Source organism: Bombina bombina, chromosome 9, assembly GCF_027579735.1.
Source record: "Bombina bombina isolate aBomBom1 chromosome 9, aBomBom1.pri, whole genome shotgun sequence".
NCBI classification, from domain to species: domain Eukaryota; kingdom Metazoa; phylum Chordata; class Amphibia; order Anura; family Bombinatoridae; genus Bombina; species Bombina bombina.
The window spans coordinates 229,744,454-229,764,132 of NC_069507.1; the positions used below are offsets into that span (position 1 = coordinate 229,744,454).

General features: G+C 37.8%; 1 protein-coding gene across 1 annotated transcript in view; it reads right to left on the reverse strand.

Annotated features, from left to right (window-relative positions):
• Window positions 1-19,679, reverse strand: part of LOC128640256 (pancreatic triacylglycerol lipase) — a 136,163-nt gene that overhangs the window by 79,158 nt on the left and 37,326 nt on the right. The window contains exon 5 of the mRNA XM_053692685.1: window positions 15,789-15,923. Within this exon, the coding sequence (XP_053548660.1) occupies window positions 15,789-15,923 (135 nt within the window). The remainder of the gene's footprint in view (window positions 1-15,788; window positions 15,924-19,679) is intronic.

Sequence of the window (19,679 nt, forward strand, 5' to 3'; positions counted from 1 at the left end):
TAAGGGGTCCTAAAGCTGCTTTTTATCTAACGCTGGTATTACGAGTCAGGCAGGAAAGGGTCTACCGCTCACTTTCTTTCCGCGACTCGAGGCTACCGCAAATCCCCTTACGTCAATTGCGTATCCTATCTTTTCTATGGGATTTGCTTAACGCTGGTATTACGAGTCTTAGTAGAAGTGAGCGGTAGACCCTCTACCGACAAGACTCCAACCGCAAAAAAAGTCAGTAGTTAAGAGCTTTATGGGCTAACGCCGGAACATAAAGCTCTTAACTACAGTGCTACAAAGTACACTAACACCCATAAACTACCTATTAACCCCTAAACCGAGGCCCCCCACATCGCAAACCCTATAATACATTTTTTTAACCCCTAATCTTCCGACCGGACATCGCCGCCACCTACATTATAGCTATGAAACCCTAATCTGCTGCCCCTAACATCGCCGACACCTATATTATATTAAGGTAGGAAAAATCTGATTGGCTGATCCAATCAGCCAATCAGATTGACCTCGCATTCTATTGGCTGATCGGAACAGCCAATCGGATTGAACTTGAATCTGATTGGCTGATTGAGTTAGCCAATCAGATTTTTCCTACCTTAATTCCGATTGGCTGATAGAATCCTATCAGCCAATTGGAATTCGAGGGACGCCATCTTGGATGACGTCATTTAAAGGAACCGTCATTCGTCGTTCAGTCGTTGGCCAGGATGGATGTTCCGCGTCGGAGGGCTTCAGGATGCTGCCTCTCCTCTCCGGATGGATGAAGATAGAAGATGCCGCTTGGATGAAGACTTCAATCGGATGGAAGACCTCTTCTGCCCCGCTTGGATGAAGACTTCAATCGGATGGAGGACCTCTTATGGCCCGCTTGGATGAAGAATTCGGCTCGGCTGAGTGAAGACGACTCAAGGTAGGGAGATCTTCAGGGGGTTACTGATAGTTTTTTTTAAGGGGGGTTTGTGTGGGTTTTAGAGTAGGGGTATGTGGGTGAAGGGTTGTAATGTTGGGGGGGGGATTGTATTTCTTTTTTACAGGTAAAAGAGCTGATTACTTTGGGGCAATGCCCCGCAAAAAGCCCTTTTACGGGCTGGTAAAAGAGCTGATTACTTTGTAATTTAGGATAGGGTAGGGCATTTTATTATTTTGGGGGGCTTTATTATTTTATTAGGGGGCTTAGATTAGGTGTAATTAGTTTAAACTTCTTGTAATGTTTTTTATTTTCTGTAATTTAGTGTTTGTTTGTTTTTTGTATTATAGTTTTGTTTATTTAATTGTATTTTAGTTTAGATAATTGTAGTTAATTTATTTAATTAATTTATTGATTGTGTAGTGTTAGGTGTATTTGTAACTTAGGTTAGGATTTATTTTACAGGTAATTTTGTAATTATTTTAACTAGGTAGCTATTAAATAGTTATTAACTATTTAATAGCTATTGTACCTAGTTAAAATAAATAAAAAGTTGCCAGTAAAATAAATATAAATCCTAAAATAGCTACAATGTAACTATTAGTTATATTGTAGCAATATTAGGGTTTATTTTATAGGTAAGTATTTAGTTTTAAATAGGAATAATTTATTTAATTATAGTAAATTTATTTCGTTTTATTTAAATTATATTTAACTTAGGGGGGTGTTAGGGTTAGACTTAGGTATAGGGGTTAATAACTTTATTATAGTAGCGGCGACATTGGGGTTGGGAGTTTAGGGGTTAATAATTGTAGGTAGGTGGCGGCGATGTTAGGGAGGGCAGATTAGGGGTTAATAAAATTTATTATAGTGTTTGCGAGGTGGGAGTGCGGCGGTTTAGGGGTTAATACATTTATTATATTGGCGGCAATGTCCAGTCTGCAGATTAGGGGTTAATAAGTGTAGGTAGGTGGCGGTGATGTTGGGGGGGGCAGATTAGGGGGTAATAAATATAATATAGGTGTCGGCGATGTTAGGGGCAGCAGATTAGGGGTTCATAGCTATAATGTAGGTTGCGGCGGTGTCCGGAGCAGCAGATTAGGGGATAATAATATAATGTAGGTGTCAGCGATAGTGGGGCGGCAGATTAGGGGTTAATTAGTGTAAGGTTAGGGGTGTTTAGACTCAGGGTTCATGTTAGGGTGTTAGGTGTAGACATAAAATGTATTTCCCCATAGGAAACAATGGGGCTGTGTTAGGAGCTGAACGCTGCTTTTTTGCAGGTGTTAGGTTTTTTTTCAGCCAGCTCAGCCCCATTGTATCCTATGCGGAAATCGTGCATGAGCACGTTTTTCCAGCTTACCGCTACCGTAGGCAACGCTGGTATTGAGAGTTGAAGGGAAGATAAATTAAGATCAACGCTCCCTTTTCTGAGGCTAACGCAGCCATTCAGACAACTCGTAATACCAGCGTTGGCTTAAGGGTGCGCTGGAAAAAAAAAGAGCGTTAGCACCGCGGGTCTTTACTGACAAAACTCGTAAACTAGGCATTTGTTTGTTATTTTTGATGTAAAAGTCTTACGTTTCTTAGAGTATTTGCACGACTTACAACTTAAACAAGGGTAAAACCCACTCAATATGTCTCCTCTCAGATCTTTATCCCTATTTATAGATTTATTTCTCCTTTCCATGTCTGTGGGGGCTAGGATTGTTTTCAAATTTCTACATTTTTTATAGACTATATTTGGATGAGATGGGATAACTGGACCAAGAATATAATCTGTTTTTATAACATGCCAATGTTTTCTTAATATTTTTTCTAGTTTCATTCTATCATCATTATATTGGGTTAAAATGGAACTCGGATCTCTCCTTTCTTAACATTCATTAAATTATCTTTTGTATTTGGGATGAGTAGATCCCCCTATTTAGTTGGAATGTCTCCTCTTTAGCCTTTTCAATTAAATCAAACTTGTATCCCTTTTCCAGGAATTTATTCTCCAAAACTTTGGATTGCTCTAGATAATCATGATCATGCATGCAGTTTTTCCTAATATGCATGAACTGGCTTTTTGGGATGTTATGTTTCCATTTGTCCAAATGACAACTTTCTGCATGTATATATCCATTGGCATCAACTGGTTTAAAAAAAGTTTTTGTCAAAATTTTACCATCTAGGATGTGTATTTGTAAATCCAAAAAACTAATTTTTAAATAAATGTTTTTTGGTCTTATTTATTATAATTTCATCTCTATTTGTGCTGAGTCGGGTCAAAAAAACAAAAAAGGGATAGGGATGATTATAGTACGTTTGAAAATGAGCCTAACAACGAGTGTTATATCACACACACATGGAGACATAATACCTCAGACTACAGTAATAAAAAGGCATCTAGTTCAAATAAGGGCAATATATTGGTTCCTAGACCACTGTACCATCTATCGAACCAGAGGTACAAATACCAATCCCCTAAAAAACAAATGAACCATAAACAACAATATTTATTTAGCCCCTAATGGTTTTTTATGATTGATTTTTTATTTGTTATTTTTTTATGATTGATTTTTCATTATTTCGGATTAATAACTTTATATCCATTTTATTTTTGTACACTTTTTCGTTTTGTATTACATTTAATATTTAAATAATTTAAGTACTCAATTTATTATGAAGGTGCTGGTAAGCTGTTAGTTATGTAAATGTATTGAAAATGTCAGAAGATATGGTGTAAATACATTATTATGTTATTGAGTATAAACTTGTTATGTAAATGTGTAATTTTACATATTTGCACTAGTTACATACATGTTTATAAGGACAGTAATGCAATTAAATTTAGCAACTTTTTAAACACTTTTTTTTTTAACATATTTAAGTATTAAGCATTTTTTATATAGACACATTTTTTTATATATACACTTTTTACTTGCAAGTATTTTAAAATATAAGGAGTAAGAATATAAGGATACAACATAACCCAGAAACGAGTATCCTAGTTTGACATATATGCCCCTTTAAGATTAGGACTGATTTTAACTAATAGAAACGAGTAGATGTGTATAAAGGGATGCAAGCAGGGAACTTTAATTGAGCTTGATAAAGATTTAAATTGAAACATGTTGCTCATTGTTTTAATGCTTCCATAGTGAGGCACACCTGCTGCAATTAACTTGTGTCTGGCGTGGAACTCAGTTTTGGCGTGGTATCAGCCATAATGGCTTATTTCCTGGGTCTGGATTTGTATTGAACGATCAGACCGTTGGAAGTATCACATATAGCCAATGAGTTTGCTAGTATATATAAGGTAATATGTTCTAAATAGACTGTTCCCCAGAAGCAATAAAGGAGTCTTTCCAGGACAGAACCACAGTGCCCTATCATCGGGCGGACATATTGCTACAGACATAACAGAGTGTCAGGATCTATCATCAAGCCGACTAATACAGTCTAATCTGTAAGTACAGATATACATTTTTTGTGGCCGACTTTTGTTATTGCACTAAAGGAGCCCGCTTTTCCCACTTATAGGAACAATGGTGTTTTGAGGAGATTTGGCACAACAATATCTTATCTGGATTTGGGACTTATATGTTTCCGGTGGGAACCTATGAACTTGCCATATACTCTATAATTAATTTTGTTGTATTGCAATTTGTAACTCAGCATTACATTTTAACGATTTATTAGATACATTTTACCTTGTCTATGTCTATTATTTATTTAAAGGTCGACCTTTTTTGTGTGTGTTGTAAAATCATATTGTCTGATTTATATATTTTTTTTTTTTATAGATATATTGCAAACATTTGGTAACCGGCACCATCCCAGCTTACAAATAGCATTTCTCTTTATGGACCATATAGTGTTAGTAATACCTTCTACGTTTTTTCAGGCTATCGAACCATAATCATATATAGGTATTCATATAGGGTGTATTCTACATTCATATAGTGGTTAATCTTCTGCATCGGCCTGTGAGTACAGAGGCTGATTGTACACCTATCATTCTATATATTTTATTATTGTCCTATTTTTATATACCTTTTTATATACCTGTCCATAGATTTACACTTAAAGGGACATTAAACCCAAAAAAATATCTTTCATGATTCAGATAGAGAATACAATTTTAAACAACTTTCCAATTTACTTCTATTATCTAATTTGCTTCATTTTTCAGATATCCTTTGTTGAAGAAATAGCAATGCACAAGGGTGAGCCAATCACACAAGGCATCTATGTGCAACCACCAATCAGCAGTTACTGAGCCTATCTAGATATGCTTTTCAGCCAATGATATCAAGAGAATTAAGCATATAAGATAATAGACGTAAATTAGAAAGTTGTTTAAAATTGCATGTTCTTTCTAAATCTTGAAAGAAAAAATATGGGTTTAATTTCCCTTTAAACTGTTTTAGTGCTTTCTAGATTATTATTTTTTGTTTACAAGTATAGGCAATGATTCACAATAAACTTTTAACATATTGGTAGCGGCTAAAGTCATGTAACCCAGGGCTAGGTTGCTGTTCACAAACAGTATATATTATCAGAACAGTAAAAAGGCAATAACTAAAAAGATTAACTGTAATATTAACATTATCTCTATTTATTGTCTTAAACTACTATATGCCATTTATAGGGGTAATTGTAGAATGTTAATTTTTATAGACTCTAGGATCGGGTTAGCAAACCATCATGTAATGTCTATATTGGATTCTATTGCAATTATAGGCTTCCACAATTGAACATATATAAGTAATAAATAACTTAGCCAAAGCGTATATTTCTGAAAGCTGTCTTGGTGAGTCTATAACAGCATCACCCCACACCTTTTCTAGTGTTAAAGTACCGTTTTCCCGCTTTCATGCAAGTCTCTGTAGCTGGGTAGGGGCAGACTGGGGTAAGTATGGATCTCTGATCTGCGGTCCCTGTAGATGTAAACTTTGTTTGGAGGAGATACCTTTTCTCCTCTGTAGCCTGCCACATCTTCCAAAACAGCTGTTGTTGGGTCTCCTGGTTTCGGATATAACCGGTAGTACACACAGCTACCAAAAGATTGGCTATCAATCCCTCTGTGGTCGGTCGCCCCGCAGAGGGAGTAGATGTCGTTGCATCCTTATTTTCAATGGAGTATAGCTACCTTTGTTGTATTAATTAAGGAGAAGCCGTAGTAGATGATGGTGGCTGTGTCGCTGCAATCATCTCTGTTCTGGGATTAGTTATAGTTGACTTGCTCAGCTTCTGGTTAGAAAGGGTTAGGGTGGAGATCTGCTGTTCGGTGTTCTGTGGGTCTGTTGCATTTCCTGCATGGATCTCACATAAACATTTTTGTAGTGTACCAGTAATCTCTACCTCTATGCGAGTGAGATATGCAGACAGAAGTTTCTGGAGGGACATGAAGTGTTGTTTCTCCATGGTTGTAGTAACTGGGCAATACTGTATTTGTAGCTGTAATATCCTGAGGCGAGATCTGCAGCCTAGTCGTCAAGGATCTGAATCCTCATTTAATCAATATCAGCCTCTTTGATATTGGCGTCCATATGTAGCCTCCTCGTAGCCTGCCCAAGATTCTTAAGTCTGGAAAGTTCAAACTACAGGTCCCATATTCTCCTCTAAACAATATCAGACCATACTGACATGATATATATATATATATATATATATATACAGCTGATATATTTCGTGATCATCAAAACCCCCTTTTTTTTTTTTATATTTTTATTTCTATATTAACATACAAAAAAAAAGAAAAATATAAAAAACATACAGGCAAAACAATATCATCAATACATATAAGGCAACATGTCTCCAAAAAAGAAAAACTTCCAAAATAAAAATACAAGATTTATCCTTCTCATATCCTTTGTCCCCCTCTTTCCCCTATCCCTCTTTTATTCAAATAAACTGAAGAGAAAAAAAAAAAAAAAAAAAAGGGGGGGGGACACTCTCTCTCCTCTTCCACTCCCCTCCCTTTCACCCCTCCAGATAGATCTACCTAATTTGATCTATCAATTTATCTATTCTCAACCTCTCTCCTATCCTCTCCCCCTCAAGTCAACTTTAAATTAATAATTTGCTCTATATAGAGTACAAAATCCTCCTTTTGACAACAGACGAAATCCCTCCAGGTCTTAAGAAAACCATTTCCTCTTGCCCCATTTAACTTAGACTCAAAAGCTGCCTTAATTGCTGAGTCCAACAAAAGTTTTTTAACTTCCGTAATAGACGGTAATTTGGAGGTAATCCAGTTTTTAAAAATAAGTGTCCTAACAATTACTATTACCGTAAGTATGAAATTCATTTCTCCAACATTGGTGTGTCCGGTCCACGGCGTCATCCTTACTTGTGGGATATTCTCTTCCCCAACAGGAAATGGCAAAGAGTCCCAGCAAAGCTGGTCACATGATCCCTCCTAGGCTCCGCCCACCCCAGTCATTCTCTTTGCCGTTGCACAGGCAACATCTCCACGGAGATGGTTAAGAGTTTTTTGGTGTTTAAATGTAGTTTTTATTCTTCTATCAAGTGTTTGTTATTTTAAAATAGTGCTGGTATGTACTATTTACTCTGAAACAGAAAAGGATGAAGATTTCTGTTTGTAAGAGGAAGATGATTTTAGCAGACAGTAACTAAAATCGATTGCTGTTTCCACATAGGACTGTTGAGATGAAGTAACTTCAGTTGGGGGAAACAGTTAGCAGACTTTTCTGCTTAAGGTATGACTAGCCATATTTCTAACAAGACTGTGTAATGCTGGAAGGCTGTCATTTCCCCTCATGGGGACCGGTAAGCCATTTTCTTAGTCAAAAACAAACAGAATAAAGGGCTTATTATGGGCTAAAAAACTGGTAGACATTTTTATGGGCTAAATCGATTGCTTTATTTGTGCATATTATTCAGATTTAGGCTAACAATTGGCATTTATAATCTTGGGGAACGTTTATAAAACGGCAGGCACTGTATTGGACACCTTTTTCAGTCAGGGGGCCTTTCTAGTCATAGACTGAGCCTCATTTTCGCGCCATTAATGCGCAGTTGTTTTTTGAGAGCAGGGCATGCAGATGCATGTGTGAGGATCTAAGAATCTCTGAAAAAGCTTTTAGAAGGCGTCATTTGGTATCGTATTCCCCTCAGGGCTTGGTTGGGTCTTAGCAAAGCCTATATCTGGGACTGTATAGGGGTTAAATTGAAAAACGGCTCCGGTTCCGTTATTTTAAGGGTTAAAGCTCTGAAATTTGGTGTGCAATACTTTTAAGGCTTTAAGACACTGTGGTGAAATTTTGGTAATTTTTGAACAATTCCTTCATACTTTTTCACATATTCAGTAATAAAGTGTTTTCTGTTTGAAATTTAAAGTGACAGTAACGGTTTTATTTTAAAACGTTTTTTGTGCTTTGTTGACAAGTTTAAGCCTGTTTAACATGTCTTTACCTTCAGATAAGCTATGTTCTATATGTATGAAAGCCAATGTGTCTCCCCATTTAAATTTATGTGATAATTGTGCCATAGCGTCCAAACAAAGTAAGGACAGTACTGACACAAATAATGATATTGCCCAAGATGATTTCTCAAATGAGGGGAGTAAACATGATACTACATCATCTCCTACTGTGTCTACACCAGTTTTGCCCATGCAGGAGGCCCCTAGTACATCTAGTGCGCCAATACTTATTACCATGCAACAATTAACGGCTGTAATGGATAACTCCATAGCAAATCTTTTATCCAAAATGCCTACTTATCAGAGAAAGCGCGATTGCTCTGTTTTAAACACTGAAGAGCAAGAGGACGCTGATGATAATTTTTCTGTCATACCCTCACACCAATCTGAAGGGGCCATGAGGGAGGTTTTGTCTGAGGGAGAAATTTCAGATTCAGGAAAAATTTCTCATCAAGCTGAACCTGATGTTGTGACATTTAAATTTAAATTAGAACATCTCCGCGCACTGCTTAAGGAGGTATTATCTACTCTGGATGATTGTGACAATTTGGTCATTCCAGAGAAATTATGCAAGATGGACAGGTTCCTAGAGGTTCCGGTGCCCCCCGACGCTTTTCCTATACCCAAGCGGGTGGCGGACATAGTAAATAAAGAGTGGGAAAAGCCCGGCATACCTTTTGTTCCTCCCCCTATATTTAAGAAATTATTTCCTATGGTCGACCCCAGAAAGGACTTATGGCAGACAGTCCCCAAGGTCGAGGGGGCAGTTTCTACTCTAAACAAACGCACTACTATTCCTATCGAAGATAGTTGTGCTTTCAAAGATCCTATGGATAAAAAATTGGAGGGTTTGCTTAAAAAGATTTTTGTACAGCAAGGCTACCTTCTACAACCAATTTCATGCATTGTTCCTGTCACTACGGCAGCGTGGTTCTGGTTCGAGGAACTAGAAAAGTCGCTCAGTAGAGAAACTCCATATGAGGAGGTTATGGACAGAGTTCACGCACTTAAATTGGCTAACTCTTTTATTTTAGATGCCGCTTTGCAATTAGCAAAATTAGAGGCGAAAAATTCAGGGTTTGCTATCGTGGCGCGCAGAGCGCTTTGGCTAAAGTCTTGGTCAGTGGATGTGCCATCCAAGACAAAATTGCTTAACATTCCTTTCAAAGGTAAAACTTTATTTGGACCTGATTTGAAAGAGATTATTTCAGACATCACTGGGGGAAAGGGCCACGCCCTTCCACAGGATAGGTCTTTTAAGGCTAAAAATAAGCCTAATTTTCGTCCCTTTCGCAGAAATGGACCAGCCTCTAATTCTGCATCCTCTAAGCAAGAGGGTAATGCCTCACAACCCAAACCAGCCTGGAAACCAATGCAAGGCTGGAACAAGGGTAAGCAGGCCAAGAAGCCTGCCACTGCTAACAAAACGGCATGAAGGAGTAGCCCCCGATCCGGGACCGGATCTGGTGGGGGGCAGACTCTCTCTCTTTGCTCAGGCTTGGGCAAGAGATGTTCAGGATCCTTGGGCGCTAGAAATAGTTTCTCAAGGTTATCTCCTGGAATTCAAGGAACTACCCCCAAGGGGAAGGTTCCACAAGTCTCACTTATCCTCAAACCAAATAAAGAGACAGGCATTCTTACATTGTGTAGAAGACCTGTTAAAAATGGGTGTGATACACCCAGTTCCAATAAAGGAACAAGGTATGGGATTTTATTCCAATCTGTTCGTAGTTCCCAAAAAAGAGGGAACGTTCAGACCAATTCTAGATTTGAAGATCCTAAACAAATTTCTCAGGGTACCATCGTTCAAAATGGAAACTATTCGAACGATTCTACCCACCATCCAGGAAAGTCAATTTATGACTACCGTGGATCTAAAGGATGCGTACCTACATATCCCTATCCACAAGGAACATCATCAGTTCCTAAGGTTCGCTTTTCTGGACAAACATTACCAGTTTGTGGCTCTTCCATTCGGATTAGCCACTGCTCCAAGGATTTTCACAAAGGTGCTAGGGTCCCTTCTAGCGGTTCTAAGACCAAGGGGCATTGCAGTAGTACCTTACTTGGACGACATTCTAATACAAGCGTCGTCCCTGTCAAAGGCAAAGGCTCATACGAACATCGTTCTAGCCTTTCTCACATCTCACGGATGGTGAACAAAGAAAAGAGTTCTCTGTCCCCGTCAACAAGAGTTCCCTTCTTGGGAACAATAATAGATTCCTTAGAAATGAGGATTTTTCTGACAGAGGTCAGAAAATCAAAACTTCTAAGCTCTTGTCAAGTACTTCATTCTGTTCCTCGTCCTTCCATAGTGCAGTGCATGGAAGTAATAGGATTGATGGTTGCAACAATGGACATAGTTCCTTTTGCACGAATTCATCTAAGACCATTACAACTGTGCATGCTCAAACAGTGGAATGGGGATTATACAGACTTGTCTCCAATGATTCAAGTAGATCAAAGGACCAGAGATTCACTCCGTTGGTGGCTGACCCTGGACCATCTGTCCCAGGGAATGAGCTTCCGCAGGCCAGAGTGGGTCATTGTCACGACCGACGCCAGTCTAGTGGGCTGGGGTGCGGTCTGGGAATCCCTGAAAGCTCAGGGTCTATGGTCTCGGGAAGAGTCTCTTCTCCCGATAAACATTCTGGAACTGAGAGCGATATTCAATGCTCTCAGAGCTTGGCCTCAACTAGCAAAGGCCAAATTCATAAGGTTCCAATCAGACAACATGACGACTGTTGCTTATATCAATCATCAAGGGGGAACAAAGAGTTCCCTGGCGATGAAAGAAGTGACCAAAATAATTCAATGGGCGGAGGATCACTCCTGCCACTTGTCTGCGATCCACATCCCAGGAGTGGAAAATTGGGAAGCGGATTTTCTGAGTCGTCAGACATTTCATCCGGGGGAGTGGGAACTCCATCCGGAAATCTTTGCCCAAATAACTCAATTATGGGGCATTCCAGACATGGATCTGATGGCGTCTCGTCAGAACTTCAAGGTTCCTTGCTACGGGTCCAGATCCAGGGATCCCAAGGCGACTCTAGTAGATGCACTAGTAGCACCTTGGACTTTCAACCTAGCTTACGTATTCCCACCGTTTCCTCTCATTCCCAGGCTGGTAGCCAGGATCAATCAGGAGAGGGCCTCGGTGATCTTGATAGCTCCTGCGTGGCCACGCAGGACTTGGTATGCAGACCTGGTGAATATGTCATCGGCTCCACCATGGAAGCTACCTTTGAGACAGGACCTTCTTGTTCAAGGTCCATTCGAACACCCAAATCTGGTCTCCCTCCAACTGACGGCTTGGAGATTGAACGCTTGATTCTATCAAAGCGTGGGTTTTCAGATTCGGTGATAGATACTCTGGTTCAGGCCAGAAAACCTGTAACTAGAAAAATTTACCATAAAATATGGAAAAAATATATCTGTTGGTGTGAATCCAAAGGATTCCCATGGAATAAGATAAAAATTCCTAAGATTCTCTCCTTTCTTCAAGAAGGTTTGGAGAAAGGTTTATCTGCAAGTTCTCTAAAGGGACAGATCTCTGCTTTATCTGTTTTACTACACAAAAGACTGGCAGCTGTGCCAGATGTTCAAGCATTTGTTCAGGCTCTGGTTAGGATCAAGCCTGTTTACAGACCTTTGACTCCTCCCTGGAGTCTAAATCTAGTTCTTTCAGTTCTTCAAGGGGTTCCGTTTGAACCCTTACATTCCGTAGATATTAAGTTACTATCTTGGAAAGTTTTGTTTTTGGTTGCAATTTCTTCTGCTAGAACAGTTTCAGAGTTATCTGCTCTGCAGTGTTCTCCTCCTTATCTGGTGTTCCATGCAGATAAGGTGGTTTTGCGTACTAAGCCTGGTTTTCTTCCTAAAGTTGTTTCTAACAAAAATATTAACCAGGAGATAGTTGTACCTTCTTTGTGTCCGAATCCAGTTTCAAAGAAGGAACGTTTGTTACACAATTTGGACGTTGTCCGTGCTCTAAAGTTCTATTTAGAGGCTACTAAAGATTTCAGACAAACATCTTCCTTGTTTGTTGTTTATTCTGGTAAAAGGAGAGGTCAAAAAGCGACTTCTACCTCTCTTTCCTTTTGGCTTAAAAGCATTATCCGTTTGGCTTATGAGACTGCCGGACGGCAGCCTCCTGAAAGAATCACAGCTCACTCCACTAGGGCTGTGGCTTCCACATGGGCCTTCAAGAACGAGGCTTGTGTTGACCAGATATGTAAGGCAGCGACTTGGTCTTCACTGCACACTTTTGCCAAATTTTACAAATTTGATACTTTTGCTTCTTCGGAGGCTATTTTTGGGAGAAAGGTTTTGCAAGCTGTGGTGCCTTCCGTTTAGGTGACCTGATTTGCTCCCTCCCTTCATCCGTGTCCTAAAGCTTTGGTATTGGTTCCCACAAGTAAGGATGACGCCGTGGACCGGACACACCAATGTTGGAGAAAACAGAATTTATGCTTACCTGATAAATTACTTTCTCCAACGGTGTGTCCGGTCCACGGCCCGCCCTGGTTTTTTAATCAGGTCTGATGAATTATTTTCTCTAACTACAGTCACCACGGTATCATATGGTTTCTCCTATATATATTTCCTCCTGTCCGTCGGTCGAATGACTGGGGTGGGCGGAGCCTAGGAGGGATCATGTGACCAGCTTTGCTGGGACTCTTTGCCATTTCCTGTTGGGGAAGAGAATATCCCACAAGTAAGGATGACGCCGTGGACCGGACACACCGTTGGAGAAAGTAATTTATCAGGTAAGCATAAATTCTGTTTTTTTTTTATCCAAGAATTATGAGTTACCAGAAAAAGAATAGAGTCCCTTTCCAATTGCACCTTCCCTTTAATTATCGTGGAAAGATAGTATTCCATCTTTGCCCATAGCTGTTTAAGTTTAGGACAATCCCACAACAGGTGGTCCAGATTGGGATCTTGAAAGGAACATTTAGGGCAAACATTAGTCACTTTTTTGTTCCATTTGGCTACTCTACGAGGAGTTAGATAATTCCTCTGTACTATTCTGAATTGTGTTTCTCTATAATACGAGGCAGTAAAGAGTCTTTGAGTTGTTTTACGACTGTTTGTTAATACTTTATCTAAATCCTCTAAACCTATTATTTTTGTCCAGTGCATAACCAAATCCTGTATTGACTCCTTTTCTTCTATGGACAGAAGGAATCTATAAATAACCGCCAATAGCCTTTTCCCGGACAGGTTAGCATCGATAAGAGGGTGGTCTACCCATAGTTGAGGAAAAATCTTAGTTAAGCTGAGAATATAGCTTCTTACTTGTAAAAAATAAAAAATATGTTTTCTTTGTATTGCTGGAATTTTTTTTTGAAAATTATCAAATGTATATAATTTATCAAGTTTGTAATCATAAAAATCTCTCACAATCAATGGTTTGGATGGTGACCATGTCTCATAAATATCAGACATATTACCCAACGGAAAATACCCATCTCCCTTTATCGGTAGCCATTTTGAGATAGTTTGCGATAATCCCAGACGTTTAGATAGATTTCTCCACATCCGTATTATATCTCTATATAAAGGATGCTCTGAGATAATCCCACCTAACTCTCTATTAGAAGCGAATAAAACAAAATTCAAAGAGAATGGGGAGCAGACCTGATTTTCTAAAAGCTCATCTGAGTATATAAAGGACCGATTTAACCAATCCACCGGAAAGCGTAGTATAGAAGCATGATTATACCATTCTAAATTCGATAAAGCTATCCCTCCTTTACAATAAGGTTGGTATAGCTTAGCAAGCTTAATTCTTGCTTTCCTCCCACTCCAAAGGTAATACCTCAATGCTTGATTGAAGCGCCAGAGATCAATCTTCTTAATCAAGAACGGAAACATTCTCAACATATAGAGGATTTTTGGAACAATAAACATCTTAAACAGAGCCACTTTGCCTGTTAAAGAAACTGGGAGTGACGCCCAGGTTTTCATCTTATCTCTAGTAGCTCTTAGAACCGTTTGGATATTATCTCTGTACCAATTCACCGTATTGGCAGAGATTTTCAGCCCCAAATAGGTCAAAGTTTTAGTTTCTATAAATTGATAGGGCTGAGACTCCTCTGGGTTATGTTTTAACCATAGAATTTTAGACTTTGCAAGGTTGATCGTATAGCCCCCTTTTTAACTTTAAAGAGCTATCTGCATCCAGGAGCTCCTGGCGTGCACGTCCTGTTGCTTTGGCTGTTAGCACCACCCACAACAAATTAATCATTTTTAATGGTTTAGATTACAAGTACAGCACAAAAATATTAATGCTATGTTGTGCTAGCAATGTTCCACCCCAATCAATAGTGCTTCTACGCAACCTTATTTTATAACGCTCTAACGATAGTCACATCTGCATGTCGGATAGCACAGGTGCACTTAATCACTTATATAATAGATTTATATGGGGCACGCAGTGAAATTTATGTTGGATAGTGCTTGAATTTTAAGCAGTTAATATGCTAAGCAGAAGTGTGTATGTAGTGAAGTTGTTCAAGTACTTTAGTTTTATTCTATATAAAGCTGTAAGATTCATAAGTGAGCCTGCAGCCGATAGTTAAGAAGAAGTGAGCCTTGTCCGCCCGGTGCTTGTTAATTGTCGTGATTAATATAATAACAGTTTATTACAAGACTGGACTCACTTGTAATACGAGCGCAACAAGCAAACTAATAGCTCTCCCTGGACTGCTTTAACATGTTTTGGTTAAAATATATACTTGATTTAAACCCATATGCTAAACCACTTGAAAATGATGCAGCATAACTGTAAAAAGCTGAAAACAATATTAATAGCAAAACATCTCTATGTAAAAAGGAAGATATTTTTCCTAAAAAAAAATTTAATCTCACCAGAGTAAGTTCTCTGTGAACAGTTACCCATCAGCTACTGTCACCTGCATGTTAAAATGTTGGAAAAAAGGCATGTGATCTCATGAAATTTCACAGAAACATCCTTAAACGTAGGAGGGAAATAACATAACTGTGCATACACGTGCCAGATGCATGCTCCCTTGCATGCCAATGACTAGCATCTTGATTGGCTGGCTAAAGTTATTTTACAATGGGTTGTGGCTGCTGAAGAAACTTTGAGGCAAAAAATATTTAGCTTTTATAAATAGAGATGTTCATGTGATATTTTTTAGTCAGCTTTTTACACATATGTTGAATCACTCTTTAATACTTCATCATTTGGGTACATGTCCCTTTAACTATTCCCTTATAATACTATATTATGCTATTTTCTTTGTCCAAGTTTGTGGAAAACGTAACATCCTCTCTGCTATTGATTGTGCTCCACTTGTAATCTAGCCTAATAAAAATACTTTTGTAGTATTTGTATTCTTTATTTTGAACATATAGATATGCAGGTCTTGTGAGACCAATAAAAGCAGTTGCAAGTAGTTTACTTACTTGAAGAGTGTTAATAAAATTGGCCACCTCTGCTCCAACAACTTGGATATTGGCTGTTGCTTGTGAGTACAAAGTACGAGATCCTCCACTCCAGTCAACAGAGAAGCAGTTTACGTCTTCCACTTGAAGCATTGTCTAAAAACAGATAATTCGGCAGATTATAGCATTTAGTAAATTCAGGTTCTGTAGTGATAGCTTGTCTGTAAGAAATTTGCAATATATTTGTTTTATCTATTCATTGTTACCTACTAAATCAACACATTTTGCACACACCCCCTGTGCTTATATGGGAGCATCTGCAGCCAATGATTGGTGTCTGTCTGACTGTCAGGCAAGCATGCACTCTATGCATATTCACCAACCAGCTACTCAATAGGATCAGAGACTGATAAAGAGTGTTTGTACAATGTGGCTACTATGAGGTTTAAGGGACACGTCTACCTATCGTTATGTAATGCTATAAAAGGATTGCAGAAATATCTATTGAAAGTTTTAACCCAGGAAGATGGAATAATCTCTCTAAAAAAAAAAATAGATGAAAAATGATACTCCAGAGGCTGCTTGGTGCAAGCCTATGATAGCCATCACAGTAAGACGTTTTTGTACTTTTGAACTGAGGGATGGTAGAGATAATTAGCTGCAGGGCAAAACAATTGTAGAAAAGGTGTTCTGGCTCCAATGTGATGTAAATCATTTTTGATAAAAAAAACTCTGTAGGGTTTAGATTTCTGAAATGGTGTGGAGTTGATTTTAGTAAACATGTTGTTTATATTTATATTAAAAAGCAAAAATGGAGTTACATAATACTTTAAATTATATATCCCAAAAAGTGATTAAAAAAAATCATCATTTTAAACTTGTCCATTTAAAGGGATCAGAAGGTCAAAATTTAAATGTGCATGGGTGCAATGAAATTTTTAAAGGAAGAATTTTGTAATATACTTCTATTAGCAACAATGCTTCTAGTAATAGTTACTACTGTTTTTCAGTAGCATGCATATGTTGTATGAAGACAAGCTTTAAATCCAACATCAGACTAACAGATTTGCTAACCAGTTTACAAGCTTTAAATCCAACATCAGCATCAAAGATTTGCAAACCAGTTTGCAAGGTAATTCATCTGAATGGCCTCTCCAATCAAGATACTGAGTGCAATTATTTCTCATTTCTGTTGGTCTATTATGGAATAGTTTTTAACTCTCTTTGTAATATTCCAATCTTTTATCACCCACTCTGCTGTGTTTAAACCACTCCTCCCCTATACTTTATTACAAGGAATGTTTAACCTTCCTTTCTCTTTTCTACAGCTTTAAATTCAACATCAGACTCCAGATTTGCAAGCACTAGCCCTCCATTCCTCCTTCCACCACCCACCCTAGTGTTTACTCTCTATATAATCACCGTCTAACAGTAATAATGTGCAGCTGTCACTAATAATCCAGGATAGAGAAACCACTTCAGACTCACAGTCTTTGTATCACATTCTTTTACACTTTTCCAAACCTCATTTGCTCAGTCAACCATACACTTTTTATACAGAAGAAGCAAAATATGCAAAAGCACTACACTTAATATAGGGGAGATGCCTGTATCTGATTCTGATTCTAATCTTAAATTGGCTGGAGTGCTGATGCATAAGCAAACTTGTGAAGGTTTGTCAAAAAAGAGATTTGACTGAAAGATGCATCTAAATAGCATGTCGCTTTAGAATTTTAGCTACAAGCTAGTATTTATCTATCGATACTGTATACAACCAGCACGGTCAGCACACTATAAATAATAGCCAATATTGACACATATGCATGCACTAATATTCATTCACATTATGATGTGTATAAATATTTAAGCACTGTAGATTAAGTACGGGTTATTATTAACTCGTAATCCAGTTGATGGTGATAATCAATCAATAGTGAATACATTTTTCCATAGCAAATAGACTATAAACAACTGAATGAAAGCAAAGCACATATGCAATAATATATATAAATGGAAATTGAATGGTCTTTCTAGACGTTATATCAGCCTCTAAATAATTCAATACATATATGAGATAGTCTTAAAGTGGTATTACTTTTTATTTAATGTGGTCACACAAGATCAATTAATAAAATTACAACACACATAAGTATCCTCCACTGGTTATGAACCAATGATTTAATGCACACTCGGTATAACTGATATGCCATGAATGTTTACAAGGGACAATATTTGTGATCAGATGTTGGTATCTGCACAGGACAAAAACGCCAAAATAAAGGCGAAGTATACATAAACATATACTCATAAGGGGATACTAAACAATCCCTTTTATACTATAATCGCCATTGTATAACTAACCCGTGAAATACTCAATTATATAAACATATATGATAATTTTAAAGTGACAGTATTGGATATGTAATAGGATCACACTAGATCCAAAAAGTCAATTACTTCACTTACCAATATTTGCCACTGGCAAATCATATATATATACTGGTGAATTTTGAATATATTATGATAATAGATAATTATTAGCTCATGATATACTCACTAAGATCATTCCAGACCCAACAAATTGAATTATCCTGTTTACAAGTACTCATTGCTTGATAATTACATACACACTAACTTATTGTGAATATCTCACAGTTACAGTATTGCAGGATTTTGTCAAATAAGAATAACTAGGGTTACCTAATACTCCTCAGGGTATTACCCAGCTCACACACAGTGTACTTTAAAATTCTATTAGTTACATCTTATTCCTTTTTTTAGTGTGTGAGCAATCACATTTAGACAATATTCATATTTACAGTACTAAACTGTGAAGATTTAGAAATTTTGTAACAAAGTAATATCTATAATGCATTATCCTAACATCTCCAGTAGAATAGTAGATTCTCTGATCATCCACATCTGAACTACTGAACAAGTGCAAATTTTCATTCTAAATAATTTTGTTGACACTCTAATTGTGTTTTTAATCTCCAATTTTGTTTGTGTTGTGTTATTTTAAGATGTGAAATAAAAGTTTTATTTTAAACAACCACCCTGGCAAACCTCCAGATAATGATGTAATCTAATTATTATTAGTCCATGGGAGTGATAAGTGCTATTTAGATGCATCTTTCAGTCAAATCTCTTTTTTGACAAACCTTCACAACCATACACTTTTTGTTTCCCTATGTCATCACTCACTCACAGTTCATTCTGCCTTATATCAGACTTACTTCCCTTCTCCCTTACCGTCTGTGTCCATTCCCTCTCCTTTTTATTTAAGTGAACTACTACTGATTGTGCTCAAGGGCAGGGCCTTCCTCTCCTTCTGTATAACTCAATTATTGCACCTACAACTGTTATTTACCCCTACTGTACTTGTTTGTGTATTACTGTAGCCCTGTAATGTTTTTATTCTTTGTATAGTGCTGCATAATCTGCTGGCACTTTATAAATAACTAATAATAATAATAATAATAATAATAATTATAATAAATAACTTAAGACACCAGCACTCCTGTTCAGGTGAATGAACAACTTCTTTATTAAAGTGACTATCCCTTTAAAGCCACACTGGGCCCTTAATCATGCTACAAGTCTAAACATCCCTAAAATGATGCCCCCAACATCACCGATACCTACATAAAGTTATTAACCCCTAATCTGCCCGCTCCCGACATCGCTGCCACCTAAATAAAGTTATTAACCCCTATTCCGCCTCTCCCCAACATCGCTGCCACCTAAATAAAGTTATTAACCCCTATTCCACCTCTCCCCGACATCGCTGCCACTATAATAAAGATATTAACCCCTATTCCGCTGCTCCCTGACATCGCCTCCACTAAATAAAGTTATTAACCACTAAACCTCTGGCCTCCCACATCACCGCCACTAAATAAACCTATTAAC